This window comes from Cricetulus griseus, chromosome 4 (genome assembly GCF_003668045.3).
Source record: "Cricetulus griseus strain 17A/GY chromosome 4, alternate assembly CriGri-PICRH-1.0, whole genome shotgun sequence".
Taxonomy (NCBI): Eukaryota; Metazoa; Chordata; class Mammalia; order Rodentia; family Cricetidae; genus Cricetulus; species Cricetulus griseus.
In genome coordinates, this window is record NC_048597.1 from 26,916,631 (window position 1) to 26,937,573 (window position 20,943).

Sequence of the window (20,943 nt, forward strand, 5' to 3'; positions counted from 1 at the left end):
GGCCCTTCTGTGTCTTCTGGTAATACATTTCTTCATGCCAATGACTCCCATACAACCTCAAGTGGTGCTTGGAGTAATGACAGAATGATCACAAACTAAAGAAGTAAAGGAAATATATTGCCTGAGTATGTTTAAGCCATCCTAATGTCCTTGAATATGTAAATTGTCCTGACTTACTGAACTAACCTGCTCACGTGATAGTATTTTAACCTGGCTCTCGTAAATCATTTTTACCTCTGTGGTTGTTTGTTATCAGGCATGACAGAGTTTCTCTCCAGATCATTCTGAAGAAGGGAAATGTGTATACTACATTTATGCATAAAATAACCTTGTTTAAAGTATTAAGAGTCTAGTTGTAAATGAATTTATAGCATAGATTGCATTAATAATGAATATGATGCACGTAAAAATAGAAAAGGTGGTTAAATACTGACACTATACACATTGATGAGTCATTAAAGAATGTAAGAAGATGTATTATTCTGGTTATAAAGATAATTATTATGGAAACATGAGCAAGGTAGTTATAAATCTCTGCTTGGATAACCACCTAATATGCGGGGTATGTATAGTTGTGGATGTTGGTGGAAAAACATATCTTGCTATTGTTATTGAGGCTGGCCTCAAACTCCCAGAATGCAGGGGCTCCTTCAGCTTCCAGAATAGTTAAGATGACAGGTGCAGCCCCCACACCATGCTTTTAAAATGCTTAAGTGAATATTCTATAGGATGCATATTCTTTATAGAATTCACATTGTTTTGCCAACGTTTTGTATTTCAGAAAACAGGTCTATAAGCACTCCCAGTAAAGTGGGATTCATTTTTCATTTTCTTTATCATAAATTCACTCTAAAGTTCTAGTTTTTATACATTATGTGCTCTGTTGTACAAGATAAAAAGCTACCAGGGAAGTGTTTTATGTGTTTCCTATGTTCCTGCAGAGAGTTGAATTCTTGCAACACCGTTCCCTGCCTTACCTTCCTACAGCAAGGACTCTGTCTAGCGCTGCATCATCAATTCTAGACCAAGGGAAATTAAAGACTATCGTGTTACTCTTGGAATATGTCTTCATGTGTGTATAGGAGAGATGCATATTTTGATAAATAGAAGGAAATACAAAGGAGCATTTAATGGTGCACCAGTAGGGTTGTCTAATTGATTTTAAATGGCTTTTCTCCCATTTGTCATATATAGTTTTGTTGGTTTAAATTTTATTTTGAGTGAAACCTGGTGTCTAATGTAGGTCTGTGGAAGTTAATCATTTTATAACTCTCATTTAATCAACATTTTCTTTAATCTCCTTTTAGGCAGCCAAGGGCAGTTTCCACTAACTCAGAATGTAACGGTTGTTGAAGGCGGAACTGCAATTTTGACCTGCAGAGTTGATCAAAATGATAACACCTCCCTCCAGTGGTCAAATCCAGCTCAACAGACTCTGTACTTCGATGACAAGAAAGGTGAATACATTTTCTCAGAAATGTTTTAAACATGTTCTGAAATACCCTAATTATAATGAATTTATTTTCCTAAGATGATTCAAATCATTCCTTTTGATTACTAAACGGCTGCTGCTTGTACTTAAACATGATAAATATTAAATACTTTAGTTTGCAAGTCATAAACACCAACGATAACCTGTGTCAACTTTCTAATAAAATAAGCATTTTTCAATTCTATTGGAAAATACTTTTCCTGCCTCCTCCTCCTAGTCTTCTTATCATTATACCCTTGCATTGGGAGCTCTCTTGTGGATAGAGGGAAGTTTTTCTCATTCTGGGTAATAGACAGTCATTTTTATGATCCTAATTTTACATGTTTAAAAGATGCTTTCATTTGAGGAAGTTTTATTTTATAGATTTCTACTCATCAATTGGAAGAGCAAGAAAAAACTGTAGAAATGACTTAATCTATTAAGGATAAATAAGAGATGTTCAAAAACCTGAAATTCATTAGGAAGCTGTATTTATGTGTGCCTAAAAGGAAGGGAGATTTGGAATCCACTAATTAATTAAAACTTCTAAGTAGATAAAACATTGATTATGGTTTAAACGTTTTTGTGGTGAGGAAATCCACACTCTACAACTCAAGCAAAACTCTAATAATATTGGTCAAATTGTTAATGCTTCATCCATTATTATATCAGTATATGAATTAGTATCATGAAATGTAATAAAATATGGAAACATTTGCAAATTTGCATCATAAACATAGAAAAAATGATTTAGATAAGTCATATTTAAAAATAATTTTTACACCTGATATTTTCATGAAATGCTATAGATAGCAACAAGACAACCAAAAATAAGTTTAATATTTAGCTATGAAGAGTTTGACCAAACAAACTATAATAAACATGCTTAGTTCATTTAAAATATATAATTCCTGTGTTTTATATAATGTCAGGCTTTTGCCCTCATTAATGTTATCAATTGAAAATTAATTCTTCGGATTTTTAAATATATAATGTAACACTGGTTAAATATATAGTTAAGTTCAAACACATTGAGGGGCTCTTTGTACAACATTGGCTAGAAAACACAGTAGATAATGCTAGCTGGCTAGTGAGCTGGTAGCATATTCTTGTCCCTGTACCTCCAGCACTGGGATTACTAGAAGAGTGCCACAACATCACGTTTTTTGTTGTTGTTTTTTTTTTTTTCAACAGTTTCTAGGGATCCAACTTAAGTCACCATGCTAGAAATGGAAGAAAGTACTTTGTCAACATAGCCATTTCCCATAGTGTAGTCTCTTGAATGTATAAAATACTACCAAAGAACAATTTGTCAGAATCAACAACCATGGATAATACAACATTAGACCACTCTATCGCTCTTGCTCATATTGTGTAACAGCTCTACTTTTAAATGGATCCTATGCTTCATTGGGACATATTTAAGAGTTTGCTTACAGTTTACATCTACAGTTGAGAGGTCACTTCCTTGGGCATAAAGACAAAATCTATATTAACAGCCTTGCCTTCCTTTCTGTGGTTCTATAAATTATCCTTTACAGAGCATCTAAAACCAGAATTGATTCTGAGTTTTTGGAGCTAATGCATTTTTCCTGTCATAAATAGAGCAACTGGTAATACAGTGTCTGTCAAGAGTTGCAAGTATGCAACTGTTATTCTGCTGATTAATTTTGAGGAAAACTATGGGTATATTTGCAGTATCGACCTATACATCCCTGCATCCTTGAACTGTTGTACAATACCCAATGCATCTGCTGATGGAAATCCCTGAGGTTTGCACTCATATCACTGTTCCTTTTCCAAATTAGAGCTTACAGTTACATTGCAAAATCCCAGCCCTCTATTCCCTTTATCCCATAACACCTCCATCATTGTGTAAGGCGTTTCTGGTGGCTCTATCAGTTGAGTTACTAACAGAGATATTATAGTAGAAAGAAGTTTATAGAGAAACTCCTTTATGAATACCAGTCAAACATGGTTATTTCCTCACCTGTCAGTGATTCAGTTCTTATATAATATCTTAACTGACTGGATATCCAGAAACAATGACTCTCAAGTAGAAGAATTTGAAAATGATGACATTTTTGAAGGTTTTGAGATGCAGTTTTCCTCATTCTCTTTGTTCTGCATTTGTCTATCTGGTCTCCTGATTCCTGAGACTTATCTTGAATAAAAAAATATGCAAAGTTATGTCTGAACTCAGTGCAGAAGCCAAGCATGTGTTAGACACCAATAAAATGATACATGCTTCTTTTCTTTGCCCTTTATTATCCAGACGCTGCAAGTTGATTGCTCCTCCCAAAAGTTCTATCATATCCTTGTTTTAAAGATTCTATCTGAACACTAGTCCTATTTCTCTATCAGATTGCATTGTCAGTGGTTTGCCCAAAAATAAATCATCGAGGATGTATTTCAAGTTTAAATGTTCAAATTCAACATGGAGTATCAAAATCCTTTAATGCTGGCAATGGTTCTGAAAACCAGCTAAAGTTGGGATCTTTGGGGCAAAAGAGTCATATTCACAAAAGTTCTGCATCCATAAACTGGGATTTCTGTGCTGTAGTAGGTTATAGAAAACACTAAAAAGACAGAGGAAGAAAGGGAAGGGTACACTATAAAAGGGGAGAGAAGACAGAGTAAGATGGTGGGAGGGGGAATGGAAGGAAATGGAAGAGTGGGGAAGGAAAGAGAGAAAGATACAGGGTGTTTCTGTTGGAGGGAGGGAGTTAAATACTCAACAGAAAAGCCAAGCAGTACTGCTACTATGACCTCTGTGAGGCATTCTGAGTACTCAGTCAATATATTTGGAAAGGTAAAATCTTAAGTCTTCAATTGCTTCTTACAAAGATGTCCTCCACTCTAGGACCTAGAGGGAAAAGAAAAAAAAAAGACCTCCAGGTCTTCTTCCTCATCTGTTTTGTTTCATTGTTTGAAACAAAGTCTTATGTATTCTAGGCTGATTTTCAATGCCCAGTAAAAGACCTTGACCTCCTTGTCCTCCTGTCTCCATCTAAAAAAAAAAAAAAAAAAAAAAAAAAAAAAAAAAAAAAAAAAAAAAAAAAAACCCTGTGGTCATATTTTTTTTCTCAGATTTTTTTTAATTTGAATGAGAAACAATATTGTTTTACAAGAATATCCCAATTCCCGTCTCCCTCTCGTCCTCCCCTACCGCCCCCGCCCCAACTAAAACCCTACCTATCATGTATTCTTTCTGCTCCCCCTGGATGGTGAGGCCTTCCATAGGCTGTCATCAGAGTCTATCCTATCCATATCCTTTGGGATAGGGCCTATGCCCACCCCTGTGTGCCTTGGCTGAGGGAGTATTCCTCTATGTGGAATGGACCCAAAGTCCACACCTAAGCTAGGTATAAGTACTGAATACTACAGGAGGTCCCCCGTAGAATTCTGAGGTTTCCTCACTGAAACCCATGTTCCCTGGGGGGTCTGGTTCAGTCCCATTCTGGTATCTGAGCTATCAGTTTGGGGAGCAAGAGTTCCCCGATAATCGGGTCAGCTGTTTCTGTGGATTTCGCCAGCCTGTCCTGGACTCTTTTGCTCTTCAGTCGTCCTTCTCTGCATCTGGATTCCAGTTCAGTTCAGTGATTAGTTGTGGGTGTCTGCTTCTACTTACACCAGCTGCTGGATGAGGGCTATCGGGTAGCAAATAAATCAGACATCAATCTCATTATCAGGGGAGGGCATTTAAGGTAGCCTCTCTTCTGTTGCTTAGATTGTTAACTGGTGTCATCTTTGTAGCTCTCCAGACATTTCCCTAGTGCCTGATTTCTCTGTAAACCTAAAATGTCTCCCTCTATTATGGTATCTCCATTATTGTTATCTTCTATTCTTTGTCTGACTCAACCTTTCTGCTCCCTCATATCCTCTGCATCCCCCTCATCTTCTCCTCTTCTCATTCTCTTAGCTCCCAGTTTACTCAGGGGATCTTGACCCTTTCCCCTTCTCCAGGGTACCATGTATGTCTCTCTTAGGGTCCTCCTTGTTTACTAGCTTCTCTTTGTCTGGTAGTGTGGATAATAGGATAGTAATCCTTTACTCTATATCTAAAATCCCCATATGAGTGAGTAGATACCATGTTTGTCTTTTTGTGATTGGGTTACCTCACTCAGAATGGATTCTTCTAGTTCCATCCATTTTCCTGAAAATTTTAAGATTCCATTTTTTTTTCCCATTGGGTAGTACTCCATTGTGTAAATACCACATTTTCTCTATCCATTCTTTGGTTGAGGGGCATCTAGGCTGCTTCCAGTTTCTGGCTATTACAAATAGTGCTGCTATGAACATTGTTGAACAGATGTCCTTGTTATATGAATGTGCTTTTTTTGGATATATGCCTAAGATGGAATTGCTGGATCTTGTGGTAGACTGATTCCCATTTTCTTGAGGAGTCACCATACTGATTTCCAAAATGGCTGTACAAGTTGGCACTCCCACCAGCAGTGGAGAAATGTTCTTCCTTTTCCACATCCTCTCCAGCATAAACTGTCATTGGTGTTTTTTATTTTAGCCATTCTGACAGGAGTAAGATAGAATCTCAGAGTTGATTTGATTTGCATTTCCCTGATGTCTAATGTGTTTTTCAGCCATTTTAGATCTCTATTGAGAATCGTCTGTTTAATTCTGTTCCCCACTTTTTAATTGGATTGTTTGGTGTTTTGGAGACTAGCTTTTTGAGTTCTTTGTATAATTTGGAGATCAGTCCATTGTTGATCTCAGAGTGTGTGCTACTGGTGTAATGTTCAGTAAGCAGTCTCATGTACTTATTAATTCAAGGGTATTTCCCACTTTATCTTCTAATAGGTTCAATGTGGCTGGGTTTATGCTGAGGTGTTTTATCCATTTTGACTTAAATTTTGTGCATGGCGATAGACTTGGGTCTATCTCCAGTCTTCTACGTGTATGCATCCAGTTATGCCAGCACCATTTGTTGAAGATGAAGGAACTGTTTGTTCCATCGAATAAATTTGGATTGTTTGTCAAAAATCAGGTGTTCATAGGTGTGTGGTTTTTCAACTCTATTCCATTGGTCTACCTGGCTATTTTTGTGCCAATACCACGCTGTTTTCAGGACTATAGCTCTGTAATGGAGCTTGAAGTCAGGGATGGTGAGGCCTCCAGAAGTTCCTTTATTGTATAGGGATGTTTTGGCTATCCTAGGTCTTTTGTTTCTCCATATAAAGTTGAGAATTGTTCTTTCAAGGTCTGTGAAGAATTATGTTGGGATTTTGATGGGGATTGCATTGAATCTGTAGATTGCTTTTGGCAAGATTGCCATTTTTACTATGTTGATCCTACATATCCAAGAGCAAGGGAGATCTTTCCATTTTCAGGTATTTTCTTAAATTTCTTTCTTTAGAGACTCAAAATTCTTATGGTACAGGTCTTTCACTTTTTTGGTTTGTGTTACCCCAAGGTATTTTATGTTGTTTGTGGCAATTGTAAAGGGTGATGTTTCTCTGATTCTCTGACCAACAATGTGTCATTGGTATATAGTAGGGTTACAGATATTTTTGAGTTAATCTTGTATACTGCCACTTTGCTGAAGGTGTTTCTCAGCTGTAGGAGTTGCCTGGTAGAGTTTTTCCGGTCACCTATGTAGACTATCATATAATCTGCAAATAGTGAGAGTTTGGCTTCTTCCTTTCCAATTTGCATTCCCTTGATCTCATTTTTTTTGTCTTATTGCCCTAGCTAGAACTTTAAGGACAATATTGAAGAGGTATGGAGAGAGTGGACAGCCTTGTCTTGTCCCTGATTTTAGAGGAATTGTGTTGAGTTTCTCTCTATTTAATTTGATGTTGGCTGCCGGCTAGCTGTATATTGCTTTCATTATGTTGAGGTATGTTCCTGTTATCCCTGATTTTTCCAAGACCTTTATAATGAAGGGGTGTTTGATTTTGTCAAAGGCATTTGTGGCATCTTGTGAGATGATCATGTGTTTTTTTTTCCTCAGTCTGTTTATATGGTGGATTACATTTATGGGTTCTCATATGTTGAACCATCCTTGTATTCCTGGATGCAGCCTGGATCACGGTAGATGATTTCTCTGATGTGTTCCTGGATTCGATTTGCCAGCAATTTATTGAGAAGTTTTTCATCAATGTTCATGAGGGATATTGGTCTGTAGTTCTCTTTCTTAGTTGTGTCTTTGAGTGATTTGGTTATCAAGGATATTGAAGCCTCATAAAAAGAGTATGTTAATTACCCTTCTGCTTCTATTGTGTGGCATACTTTGAGAAGAATTGGTATTATCTGTTCCTTGAATTTCTGGTAGAATTCTGCACTGAAACCATCTGGTCCTGGGCTTTTTTTTCGACAGGAGACCTCTGATGACTGCTTCTATTTCATTAGAGGTTATAGGTCTATTTGAGTTGCTTATCTGTTCTTGATTTAATTTTGGTAAGTGATATCTGTCCAGAAAATTGTCCATTTTCTTTAGATTTTTGAATTTTGATGAATATAGGTTTTGAAGTACGACCTGATGATTCTCTAGATTTCCTCTGTGTCTCTTGTTATGTCCCCATTTTCATTCCTGATTTTATTAAGTTGCATGTTCAGTCTCTGTTGTTTGGTAAGTTTGAGTAAAGGTTTTTCTATCTTGTTGATTTTCTTGAAGAACCAACTCTTTGTTATATTGATTCTTTGAATTGTTCTCCTAGTTTCCATTTTATTGATTTCAGCCTTCAATTTGATTATTTCCTGGCATCTGCTCCTCTGGGGTGTATTGGCTTCTTTGTGTTCTAAAGCTTTCATTTTTGCTGTTAATTCTCTAGTGTGATTATTCTCCCACTTCTTCAGGTGGGCACTTAGCACTATGAACTTTCCTCTTAGCACTGCTTTTGAAGTGTCCCATAGGTTTGGATATATTGTGTACACATTCTCATTGAATTCTAGGAAATTTTAATTTCTTTTTACATTTCTTCCTCAACCCAGGAATTGTGCAATTGGGTGTAACTTAATTCCATGAGTTTGTAGGTTTTCTGTAATTCTTATTGTTGTTGAATTCTAACTTTAAAGCATGGTGGTCTGATAAGATACAGGAGGTTATTTCAATTTTTTGTGCCTGTTGAGGTTTGCTGCGTTGCCAAGTATGTGGTTGATTTTAGAGAAGGTTCCATGTGGTGCTGAGAAGAAGGTAAATTGTTTTGTATTTGGTTGGAATGTTCTATAGTTATCTATTATGTCCAATTGTGCCATAACTTCTATTAGTTCCTTTGTTTCTTTGTTAAGTTTCTGTTTGGTGTTCCTGTCCAGTGGTGAGAGTGGGGTGTTGAAATCTCCCACTATAGTTGTGTGCCGTTTTATGTGTGATTTGAGTTTTAGTAATGTTTCTTTTATAAACATGGATGCATTTGTATTTGAGGCATAAATGTTCAGAATTGAGACTTCATCCTGATGGATTTCTTCTGTGATGATTAGTAAGTGAGCTCCTTCATGTCTTTTATTGATTTTAGCTTAAAGTCAAATTTGTTGGATATTGGGTTTGCTAACCCAGCTTGTTTCTTGGATCCATTTGATTGGAAAATCTTTTCCCAACCTTTAATTCTTAGGTACTTTCTGTCTTTGAAGTCAAGGTGTGTTTCTTGTATGCAGCAGAAGTAAGGATTCTGTCTTCTTATCCATTCTGTTAATCTGTATCTTTTTATGGGCGAGTTAAGACCATTAATGTTGAGAGATATTAATGACCATTGATTGTTCATTTTTGTTTGTTTTTGGTTTGGTGATGGTGGTGAAATTGTGTGAGGGTTTCTATCCCTTTTTCATTTTGGCTGTTGGTAAAGTGGGATTATCTATTGCCTATATTTTTCTAGCTGTAGTTAGCTTCCTTGGGTTGCAGTTTTCCTTCCAGAACTTTCTGTAGGGCTGGATTGGTGGATATGTATTGTTTGAATCTGGCTTTGTCATGGAATATCTTGTTTTCTCCATCTATATTGATTGAAAACTTTGCTGGGTATAGTAGTCTGGGCTGGCATCCGTGGTCTCTAGTGTAGGTTGAATATCTATCCGGGACCTTCTGGCTTTCAGAGTTTCCATGGAAAAATCAGTTGTAATTCTGATAGATTTGCCTTTATAAGTCACTTGTCCATTTTCCTTTGCTGCTGTTAATATTTTCTCTTTATTATGTTTGTTTGGTGTTTTGATTATTATGCAGCAAGGAGATCTTATTTTTTTGGTTGAGTCTATTTGGTGTTCTGTAGGGTTCTTTTATTTTCATTGTCATGTCTTTCTTTAGGTTGGGAAAGTTTTCTTCTCTGATTTTGTTGAATATGTTTTCTGTGCTTTTGAGTTGGATTTTCTCATCTTCTTCTATACCTTTTATTCTTAGGTATTCCATATTCCCTGGATAATTTGTATTAGGGATTTGTTTAACTTAAGATTTTCTTTGGTTGATGAGCCTATTTCTACTAGTGTTACCAAGGCCTTGGCAGTGTCTGAGTATGTTGGATCCCGCCACTGAGTTTGGACCCAGTGAGCAGACCCCTGGCATCAGATTCCTGTGAGCAGGTTCGATGAACTGGAAGCAGAAACAGCCCTTGGCCTACCTGGGCCAGTGGATGGAGGCAGAACTCTCTCCGTCTCCTTGAAGCTGGAATTGCAAACAGACATCATCATGTCCCACATTCTGTCACTGATTTATTTTTCCCCACTTCCCCACTGTTGAAATTACACATAGAGAAAGGCAAAGAGAGCAATTATATGGTCTTATGCCTCAGCTCAAAAATTCAGTAGCCACATGGCCATATCTCTACTTAGACTCTTTTAAAAACATAGATTCTTATAATTCCACTGCTTAAGCACAGTAGTCACACTCCAAATGCTATACAATTGACAGTTATTCCTTGGAAACATGTTTTTGGATGTAGATTTGTTCTTAGCCTGGCATTACAACCTTGTTGGATTATAGACATAGGAAGTAGAACATAAAGCTGTCATGGAAGAATCACATGGCTGTCACAACACAGATATCAACTGTTAAATAAATAAAAATCTGCTACAGAAATCATAGGCTTGGAGTCACATATGAATTTTGGCCCTGCTACTGATACCAGTGTAGACTAATAGAAGGTGATGATGGACACTTCTCCAACAGTGATTGGTGGTAGGATTGGAAGTGCATTTTTGATAGGTCCCTACCTGCTTTGGGCATACCTGAAGACAATAAGTCATTAATCTTTGAAGTAGAAATTCAATAGAATCCTAATCCTTTCTGAACAGCTTATAGACAAGTCATTTCATTTTATACTCAAGAACTTTAAAAATAAAATAAAACCTAATATCAAGAAGATAATGTCAGGGTCCCAGAGGTATAGCGGATGCTTTGGCATGTATGGCACAGACAACATTGGCTTGTTAGGACCTTCTTTCAATTTACACAGACATCATCTCCACTCTTCTAAATGGTTGGTAAGCAGGTAGAACTGTTCCAGTATATAAAGACAGAGACAAAGGGGTAACAGAGGTCATTTTAACTCCACAGGAATGTTCTTTGGTATTTGACAATAGAAACAAAAATAAATCCAATAGATCATAGCATGTGATCTTTTGCAAGCAAAGTGTAAAACAATTGAAGTAGCAAAAGCTGATCACTTTATTCTCAGAAAGGAACACTTCAATATGTTCCTATTGACAAATCCTTTAGCAAACATGTCTAGGAATATATACTATGCATATTCCACAGCTGCAATACTGTGTGCTTAGATTTGTCTTCATATAAACATGTAAAATATATTAGTCTGGGGTATTTTCTTTTACCATGTTTTTGATGAGAAGATGGCCTTGCTTGCTCTGCAAGCATTAACACTGGAGTCTAGATTCCCAGCACTCTCATAAAATGCTAGGCAGGTGTAGTGAATTCCTATAATCCCAGCACTTCGGAAGCAGACATAGGGGATTCCTGAACAAAGCAGCCAAATCCACAAGCTCAGGATTCAGCAAGAGACTGTCTCAGTAAATAAGGTGCAATGATGTAGGAAGACATTGAAAATAGTCTCGTTCCATCACTTGCTTGTATAGACAAGTAGTCCTTCACACTATTAAACATGCATACATCTGGGCTTGCATACTTTTTACACATGCACTTGCAAAAATATGGCCCAATATTTTCACAAGCTTCCTAAAGGAGTGAAAATAACCCCCCCACAAAAAAAATGTCCTAAGCCTAGGGATAGAGAGATGCCTCAGTCGTTAAAGGCTACGCTCACAACCAAAAAAGTCTCAAGCCACTTGTGTTAATTAACCAACTATTCTGCTGATGATTTTACATTAATATTGAAAACAATAGAAAAGGAAGAACATGAATGAAGTTTCCTAAAACCAGAATGATAATGAGAAGACAAACGAGAATTTTAAATGATGGTGAACTTCTCATTGCTTCATACCAATCAATGACACTTCCCCGTGTCTATCTGTGCCCCTCGTATCAATCACAAGCTTTAAAATATTAAAGATGAGCTGAGCAAGGCAAATGTCAAGATGGGCAATATTAATTTTCCTTTTACCTTCTACTAAAAGGTATTCTCTTTGTTTGCAATAACACAATTAAGATTGTTGTCTCATATTTACAAATACTTATATAATTGTTAAATAACCTTCAATGCGTTCAGCATTTCTCACCTCAACCATAATCGCTAACCATGGGAAGACCTTCCCATGCATTGCATAAAAAGACTCTTGAAATGTTGTGAATAGTAACCTTACAAAGGTTACATTGGGCAACAACAAATCTTTAGTTTCTCTAGTCTAATATGTATGATGTGGTGCTGTAGAAATGATTTCCCTTTTTCCCTTCACTTAGTCTTTATCATTTTATTTTTCTGCCAGAAACAGGAACTTATTCTAAGACACTGCTCCAAAGATACCTTCTTTTTGCTTGATGTCTTCAGTGAACCTTCCACCTCAGTATCTTCACATTAATTAGTAAATATTGTAGGAAATACATACATACTAACCAATACTAACATTTGGAAACCAATGTTACAATTGCGTTAAATAGAATGTGCAAACTACATATAGAGAACAAATGTACACAGGGGCATGGTGTAGGAGGAAGAAACACCAAAAATCTAGGGAAATGATCCTATCTTTGTGACTAAAAAAGTTGCAAAGGGACCTACTTCTGGCTAGGAACTGCAGCAGAGAATGGGGATGCCCTGTGTGGAAATATGCAAATTGCATGTCCTTCTTTGAAGACTCTGACCTCCTGTCAGTGTCTTTCCTGAGAGAAACACAAATGGAAACTATATGTCAAGGCTTCCTGAATATATTACTCCCTGAAGGCAAAGAACAGGAAGGAGGATAAACAAAAAGTAGCATGTCCAATATATAATGCATATAAATCCATTAGACTTTGTATCACCCTGTGTTCACAACTGCCTTCAACTGCACTGCTTCTTTAAAGGCAGCAACAAGTTGAAGTAAAAAAAAAAATTCCATTCTGAAAAATTACTTTGATGAAATGCCATTCTCCAGAAAGGCGAAGTAGATGTTAAACTTCCATTTCTGTTGGTCATGAAGCCATTTGCATTAAACACCTGAAAATCTTTGGTTGTGCAGTATGTAATTATTGCTTCCACTTTTTTATGATTATATGACTAGAGTCCAACACTTTCAGAAAACATATCAACATAATTCTGTGAATGCTCAGCTATAGCAATATCAATACTGGAAATTTGATATTGCATGCACATATCTGAATGCTTCCATTTGGGGACATTTCAGAATTCCTCAGACTTTCTCATATTTAACAACTTATAACTGCTAGTTTTAACTTACGTTGAAAATTTCTATAATGTCTTTTAAAATGTTTTATTTGAAAATCAATATCCTCTGTAAATAAACCAAGTATTAAAGTGTTGAGATGGTTTTAATGAGAATGAAACTATAGGTACATTTGAATGCTTGATCCATAGGAGGTAGAAATTTGGGGGGAAAGGTGCGAAGATGTTACCTTGGTGAAGGATGTGTAGCCTTAAGTTCCGTGTGTGTGTGTGTGTGTGTGTGTGTGTGTGTGTGTGTGTGTGTGTGTGTGTGTGTACACATGCATGGATGTGTTTGCCTTTAAGTGCCAAGTTCTCATATGTCATTTATATAGGAATAGTGAAGTGGATAGCAGGTATAAAAGTTACTAAGGTCATGCATTTCTTAGATGGGCAACTATAATTCTATTAATTGTGTAATAAACTTTCTTATAGGAGATATATGGTCACCAAGTGCCTCATAAAAAAAGTGGAACTGGGCCATTAGCAGGGGATGCTGATTTTTTTGAGTCTCCTTATTTCTTATTTCTGAGTTTCAGAATGCTTAATGGAGGTTTGGGAAGAATGTTATCTAGGCATAGTGCATTGAACTTGAACTCTTGAAGCCCCTTCAACATGGTCTTTCTTTTATTCATAAAAAAGACACAGTGAGAATCAACGAACGTTTTTTCCCTCCGCCTTCTGTTTAGCATTAATTTGTTTGTTTGATTCATTCCTGGTTTTTATTTGTTTTATGTATATTTTCATTTTTGTATTTTGTTTTGGGACAAGTTCTGATATACATGTACTCACAGGCATAGTTATCACTAAGTAACCAAAAATGACTTGAACTTCTGTTCTACCCACTTCCATTTTACCAATGCAGGGATTACAGGTCTGAAATTCCCCACTTTCTAAATGGGATAATGCTGTGACTGTCCCTTAGACAAGAAGGGAAGCATTCTGACATGGACCCAGTCTAATGATTTTGGCAGGCTAGCCACTCTGTCCTGTGTATACAAGAAAAAGTTGTAAGAGCAGTGAATGTTCCAGGATAAACTGCAGATGGGACCTCACAACCATTGAAGAATTGTAGATTATTTTCTATTAAGACACAAAACCGTTGGTGGGTGTAAGACAAGTGAGGCAATCTTATTAGTATCGCCACAGTCCAGTTCTGAGGGATGCAGAGAGAATAATCACTGAAGAAAGATCAGAAGCAAGAAGACTGTAGACAGTTGTAACCCCCCCCCACACACACACACACAAATGCTGGTAAGAGACAATATTGATTCAGATATAATAAGAAAGTTGATTAAAACTGATTAAATCCTTGTTTTTGTGAAAGTGGATTGAATCTACATCAAACTGGAGGAGATTTCACTATCTGATGTAAAAAAAAAAAAATGAGAGGTTAAGTAGTGGAGGAGGGAACATGTTTGATTTTATACCTTTTGGCTTAAAAACCTGAAAAACAAAAGATTAGAAAAGGAGATGCGGCCTGAGAGAAGATGGCAGCTGTGACTGTTGGACATAAGGTTAGATTTTGTTCTGGTTGCATACGAATGATTTAAACATACAGGCAGAGTTATATAATAAAAACTGATTACAAGAATCTAGAGAGAGGCTGCCTCTGCTTCCATCAGCCACTAGATGAGGGCTCTAGGATGGTATATAAAGTAATCATCAGTCTCATTATAGGGGAAGGGCATTTACAATAGCCTCTCCACCATTGCCTAGATTGTCAGTTGGTGTCATCCTTGTAGATCACTGGAAATCTCCCTAGTGCCAGATCTCTCCTCAGACCTATAATGGCTCCCTCTGTTATGGTATCTCTCATCCTGCTCTCCTCTCTTCTTCCCATGAATCAACCTTTCTGCTCCTCCATTTCCTCCTCTCCCCTCCTCTTCTCCTCCTCTCATTCTGCCAGCTCCCTCTCCCTATCCTCATGCTCCCAATTGGCTCATTCGGTCCATTCCCTCAACCAGTGGCTGATGGAAGCAGAGGCAGACACCCAAAGCTATACACTGAACTGAACTCTGGCACTCAGTGTTAGAGAGGGAGGAATGAAGATCAAAGGGCCTGAACCCACAGAAACAGCTGGCGTGAACAAGGGGGAGCCCATGGACCACAGACTGCTGTCTGGAAGGCTGGCGTGGGACTGATCCAGACCTCTGAACATGGATGTCAATGAGGAGGCCTTGGCATTCTATTTGGCCTCTGGAATTTTCCCTGGTGTAAGAATTGACTTTGAGAGCCTATTCCACGTGAAGGGATGCTCTCTTGTCCTGGAAACATGGGGGAGGGCCTAGGCCCTGCCCAGGATGATGTGGAGGACTTTGGGCCTTACCCTCCCTGGTGAGTGGAATGGGGGGATAGGGTGTGGGGCTGGTGGGGTTTGGGGGATGGGAGGGAGAGGGAGAAGGGATTGTCATGTGAAGTACATTTGTTCCTAATTTGAACTTAAAAAAAGAATCTATAGAGCAATATAATTAAAGATCTTAAGCAAAAGCAAGTAAGATCTGGGTTAAGGACATTGGCAAATGTTCTAGGTAGTTCAGATTGTCAGCTTGAAACTATCAAAGGTCACCAGAGAAAAAGAGGAATTTTTATTTGAAGTGTTCTTCAGATCAGATTGGCTATGGCCATGTCTGTGGAGAATTGCCTTGATGGTTGATTGATGCAGGAAGGCCCAACCCACTGCATGTAGTGCTATTTCTGGGCTGATGTTTCCTGTCAGAATCTAGGATGAAATGAAAAGTTGGCTAAGAATGGGGGGGAAAGAAGTGAGCCCATCAGCTCCATTCTTCTATGTTTCCTGCTCCATAGTCCTGCCTTCAGGTTCCTGCCTTGAGTTCCTGACCTAACTTGTCTCAATAAGCAATTGCAATCCGGAAGTGTAAGATGAAATAAACATTCCTCCCTGAATTTCTTTTGGTCATATTCTTAATCACAATAACCAAAAGAAAGGTGAAATTGGTAAAATAACAAGGAACTTTGAAAGAAGCCATTTCCTTAATGACTCCCAAAGCAACAGATTAAGGAAGTAGCCAAAAAAAACATGGGAATCATAAGTTATTAATGTTTTCATTTCCTTTTCCTTGCTATTCAGAAAAACTTTCCATATTTGGTGACATTTGACTAGAAGAGTGTTTATGAAAATCAGTGATAGACAGGATGAGGACTAACACTGTTCTTGCAATGACAAGTCCCAGAAATATTTCCCGCACTTGTTTTTCCTTTGATTGTTTCATATCTTAGCAAGCACAAAATAACAATAATAAATCAGTGCACCTGTATTTCTCTGCATATATCTTCATATGTTTGCAGAATAAGTTCTTTCTTAATATTCATTTCTATGTTGTTTTCCAACTCCCACCCCAAATCCTTTAAAATCAGGCAGGGAGCCTTCTTTACCAGCAAAAGTAATAACAATGACTGAGATTGGAGGTTTAGGAAAAATGGCATCTATCCACAGGCCATCAGAGTAATAGGAGGAGAAAAACCAACCTTCTTCCTACCATAGGGGCATGGGTGGATGCCTTTAAGCAAGCCTCTGAGTTACTGTGGGTCTGAGCTAATAAGTTAATGCTAATTTCTTTGCTAAAAGGTTAATGCAACTGCCTGCTTATCATTGAAAACAACAAGAATAGTCACAGACAAAGCAAAGCAGCCATAGTCTTAGTTCTCCTTAGCTTAACCCAGCTTCTAAGCAGGAAGCATAAAAGACATAAGATGCTTATTCTCCTTTGCAGAGGGAGGAGTATCCATAGTTTATACATCAGGGGCTATTTTTCCCTCTTGCCCATATCTGAGCAGAGGCTAAGCTATAGATCTGTGATAATGACTCTGACATAGTAACTTGATTCATGAAGCTTTTACAAACCTTTATGAATCATTGAGAGCCATAGATTTTTCAGTGAAACACAAAATACACCCATAACCTATAATGTAGATGAATTATTACATAGCATAAAGATATGCTAAAATAAGTCACAACATTTCATTATTATTTCTACATTCTAACATATGAAAAAGCTAGGCTACACATTGAAAAATATAGGAAACTATTATTAAGCTCACAGTATTTTATTTTGTAATTAGAAATGAAAATAAGTTTATGAAGCTGTAATTATTCCAAGCCAATTGGTTTAAGTTTTAATGTGATATTATTGTTTCTTATCTGTTAATTTATCTAAGCTCATTGGATTGACAATAGCATTTATGGTAGGAAATAAGGATTGAGTTGAACTATTTCTATGCATTATATTAATAGCAGTTATAGTAGAAAATGAGTCTCAGACAAGTGCATCAACAGAAATAGGATAAGAGATTTTGAAGCAATTTCAAGCTTAAGTTTCTCATTTTAAACTTTTTTACAAAATGAGGCAAAGTTTGCTACAATTTCAAAATTCATCTTCAATCCCTTGTTAGTAGCCATTGCAGGATTTATCCTATAAACTTGTGAGGAAATGCAATTTTGGATGAAAGGAACCAATCCAAGATTTATAGATTTCTTCATGCATATCTTTTATGAAGAAATATAAACTTTAAAATATCCTATCAGTGTTGTAAGTTGATCCGGGATAATATTTTGAAAATGGGTAATAAGATGATCACCACAACCTCAATGATAAATGAACTTAGTTAATAGATATCCTATGATAAATAATTATAGAAATTTGATTAATCCATGCCTTTTGTTTTGTTTTGCCATTTGATCCTACAATTGCAAAGCATACTGCATTCCTTCATAGAAAAAAAATATTAAAGATTTTTAAAAAACAAATATATATCAGAAAATAAGAAGGCTGCATGTCTATATATTTACAAATAGAAAATGATCTGGTGGGTATTTGATTAAATCAGCTTGAATGTTAATGTGCAATTATACTTTGCTTTCAGCAAAATTTGTAGCAAAGGAAATGAACAAAGAGCTTGAACTGAAAAACTAAAAAGACTTCTATAAAAACCACCATATTTCTAGGGTTTTACACTTAGGTAAAGATGCAGATATGGAATTATAATAAATAGTTCCTATCAGAAAGACTAACAAACTGCTGGACAATGATAAGTCCTTCTGCCAAAAACTTCTAGAAAATTGGAATCATCAACTCAAAATAGGGAGAGGATTTTGAGATTGCATTTAAAGAGATGGCAGAACAATTTGCTGCAGTTTCAGGCAGAGCTGGAAGCTTTCTATGCATTTTGTTCTTAAACTCCAATATGACATTTTCTCATCCAAAAGAATGTACTGGGAAATGGCAACTAGTATATTTTAGTTAAGAGGGCTCAAGACGCTTTAACTCAGTGTATTCACAGTGATGGAATTGTTATTTGCATTTTCATACATGGATACTGAAGGAAAGGAACCTGGTAACATGAATAATATCTGAGGAGGTACAAGGATATGAAACCAGGAGGCATGGCTAAGCCATGTGACACCGCCCTCAAAGACTTTGTTAATCAATTTGTTAGTGTAGTGTTGTTTATCATTAGGAAAAAACAGAAGCTAAGAACAGGACAGGTAGATTTACACAATAGAGACAAGGCACCTTTCAAACAGAGATCCAGGTGAGTCCATAGGTCCCAAATGAATTGTCAAGGTGATTGAGGGCAATAAGCCTGGTTTTCCAATGAAATGAAATAGACATTGTGAAGTCTAAGAATGACAGAGAACCAGTGTTGAAAGTGGGATGGAGAATTGTGGATGAAATTAAGAGACTATCACATTCACAAGTGACCAGACTGAAAGCTTCCAAAATGATTACCGAATGTGACAAGGAAAACTGAGGGAGGGATAGCTACACAGTCTACTGGCAGTGTGATGGCTAAGTGGAGTAGCAGAATTTCTCATTCCAATGAAGACCAGTTCATTTCATGGAGAAGCATTTGGGACCAAAATTAGGATGTGGGGAAAGCAGCCATATGAAAACTAGGAATTTGGAAATGATATTGGTGAAAAACTGACTAAATGTATAATTGTGGAGCCCATGAGTCTGGGTCAGTGAAATCAGCAATGTCTCAAGCCTAAGTAAGACTGTGATGTCCCAAAAAGAAATAGTTACTCTCAGAGAGGAAAAAAAAACACAAAAACAAACAAACAAAAATAAAACGAATGTGAGATGTTTATATTTTGAATAAAGTAATTATAAATACTTTTAACTTCAAGAGGAATCATTTATTCTGAGAAATTACAGTCCTCTCACATAAATTTTAAAAATGTGCTATATTTTGAGGTACTGCTTGGCTGAATACTTGGAAACAACATAAAAATGATGTGTTTCGATAAAATCAATATGAGTATGTAATGAGTTCATAGTAGAAAGCAAAGGACACTGTAAAAAGTTGAGCTCGCCAACATGACTGCCTACACATGTGCTAAACAAGGATGACACCCAGTAACATCCTAATGGGGACTGGGAAGCAGGCAGCTCATGAGTCCTCACCATAAGCAAAGAACTGCATGCAACTAAGGAATGGTCCTCCCCAGGGAAGATTATGCCAATTGGTTATTCAGTACCAAATTGTCAGTCCTGAATACATACATGCAACTCACAGTAAACAGACTGAGCAGATATATAACCAATACCTATGCCTACACCCACAGCAACACCTTTACATATATGCATGTAATAACAATCAATGCAATCCATAAATTTGAAAGAGAGCAAGAAGTGGTATATTGGAGGATTTGGAGGAAAGAAGTGAAAGGGAGATACCTTGTAATTATATTATGAACTCTGATTTTTTTTAAAGTTAATAAAAGTTAAACTTAAAAGGTTTTAGGGAAGTTAAAAGTCAACATGTTTTAATATTTATTTTCAAGTTATTAATAGGTTTCACTATTTAGCTTTTGTGTAGGAGTGAACTATGTTACAAAGACGGGGAATGCTAAATGGGGCAATGAAAAATGAATGATTCACTGGGTCAACAAAAAAGAAAAAATATTTTACTACACATCAGAGGGGAAGCATGTTATGCATGGCTTAAAACAAAGGCAAAACATGAAGCCACTATTAGACCCAAAGGGACACCCTGTTCCCTTCTTTCCATGAAGTTCAGTCTCCTGTCAGTCATTCATTGTCTGCCTGTCTGAATGTGACTGAGTGACACAAGGCAAGAAGCAACTGGGAGAATTCCCTTTGTGCTCAGCTTGTTGGATCATATAGTAAACTGCATAGGGTACCTGGAGTGAAAATGGTTAAGGTGCAATGTAACCATAATGAGTAACAAGCTTGTTTACACAATCATCTTAAAGAATTGTCTATAGGATTAAAAACACTCATTCTAATTCACTTTCTGAAAGTAAGCTACAGCATACTGACACAAGATACTAAGTCAGGTATTGAAGTTTGTATTCAGTGCACTCTCTCTCTCTCTCTCTCTCTCTCTCTCTCTCTATATATATATATATATATATATATATATATATAATATAAATATATATATTATATAATATTAAAACCAATTTCCACTGAAATTTCCATTGAGAACTATTCTAATTAATAATTGCTGTGCTCCACAATTTCAGTAATATACTTTGCAAGTAAAATAATATAGCTGAGATTAGTTTTGTAATTGTATCATGACAGCGTAATTACTGACCTCTTTATTATCACATACTTACAGAAATCCAGAGTAATTATCAAAACCTTTCTCATTCTATGTGACTCATTTGTTATATATTTTTCAAGTATATTATCCATCAATTTACTT

General features: G+C 36.7%; 1 protein-coding gene across 1 annotated transcript in view; it reads left to right on the forward strand.

The window, feature by feature from the left end:
- Positions 1–1,303: 1,303 nt before the first annotated feature.
- The window catches only part of Cadm2 (cell adhesion molecule 2), a gene marked incomplete at its 5' end in the record, with an annotated part of 224,968 nt that continues 205,328 nt past the window's right edge, over positions 1,304–20,943 (forward strand). Inside the window, one exon of the mRNA XM_035444348.1 lies at positions 1,304–1,457. Within this exon, the coding sequence (XP_035300239.1) occupies positions 1,304–1,457 (154 nt within the window). The remainder of the gene's footprint in view (positions 1,458–20,943) is intronic.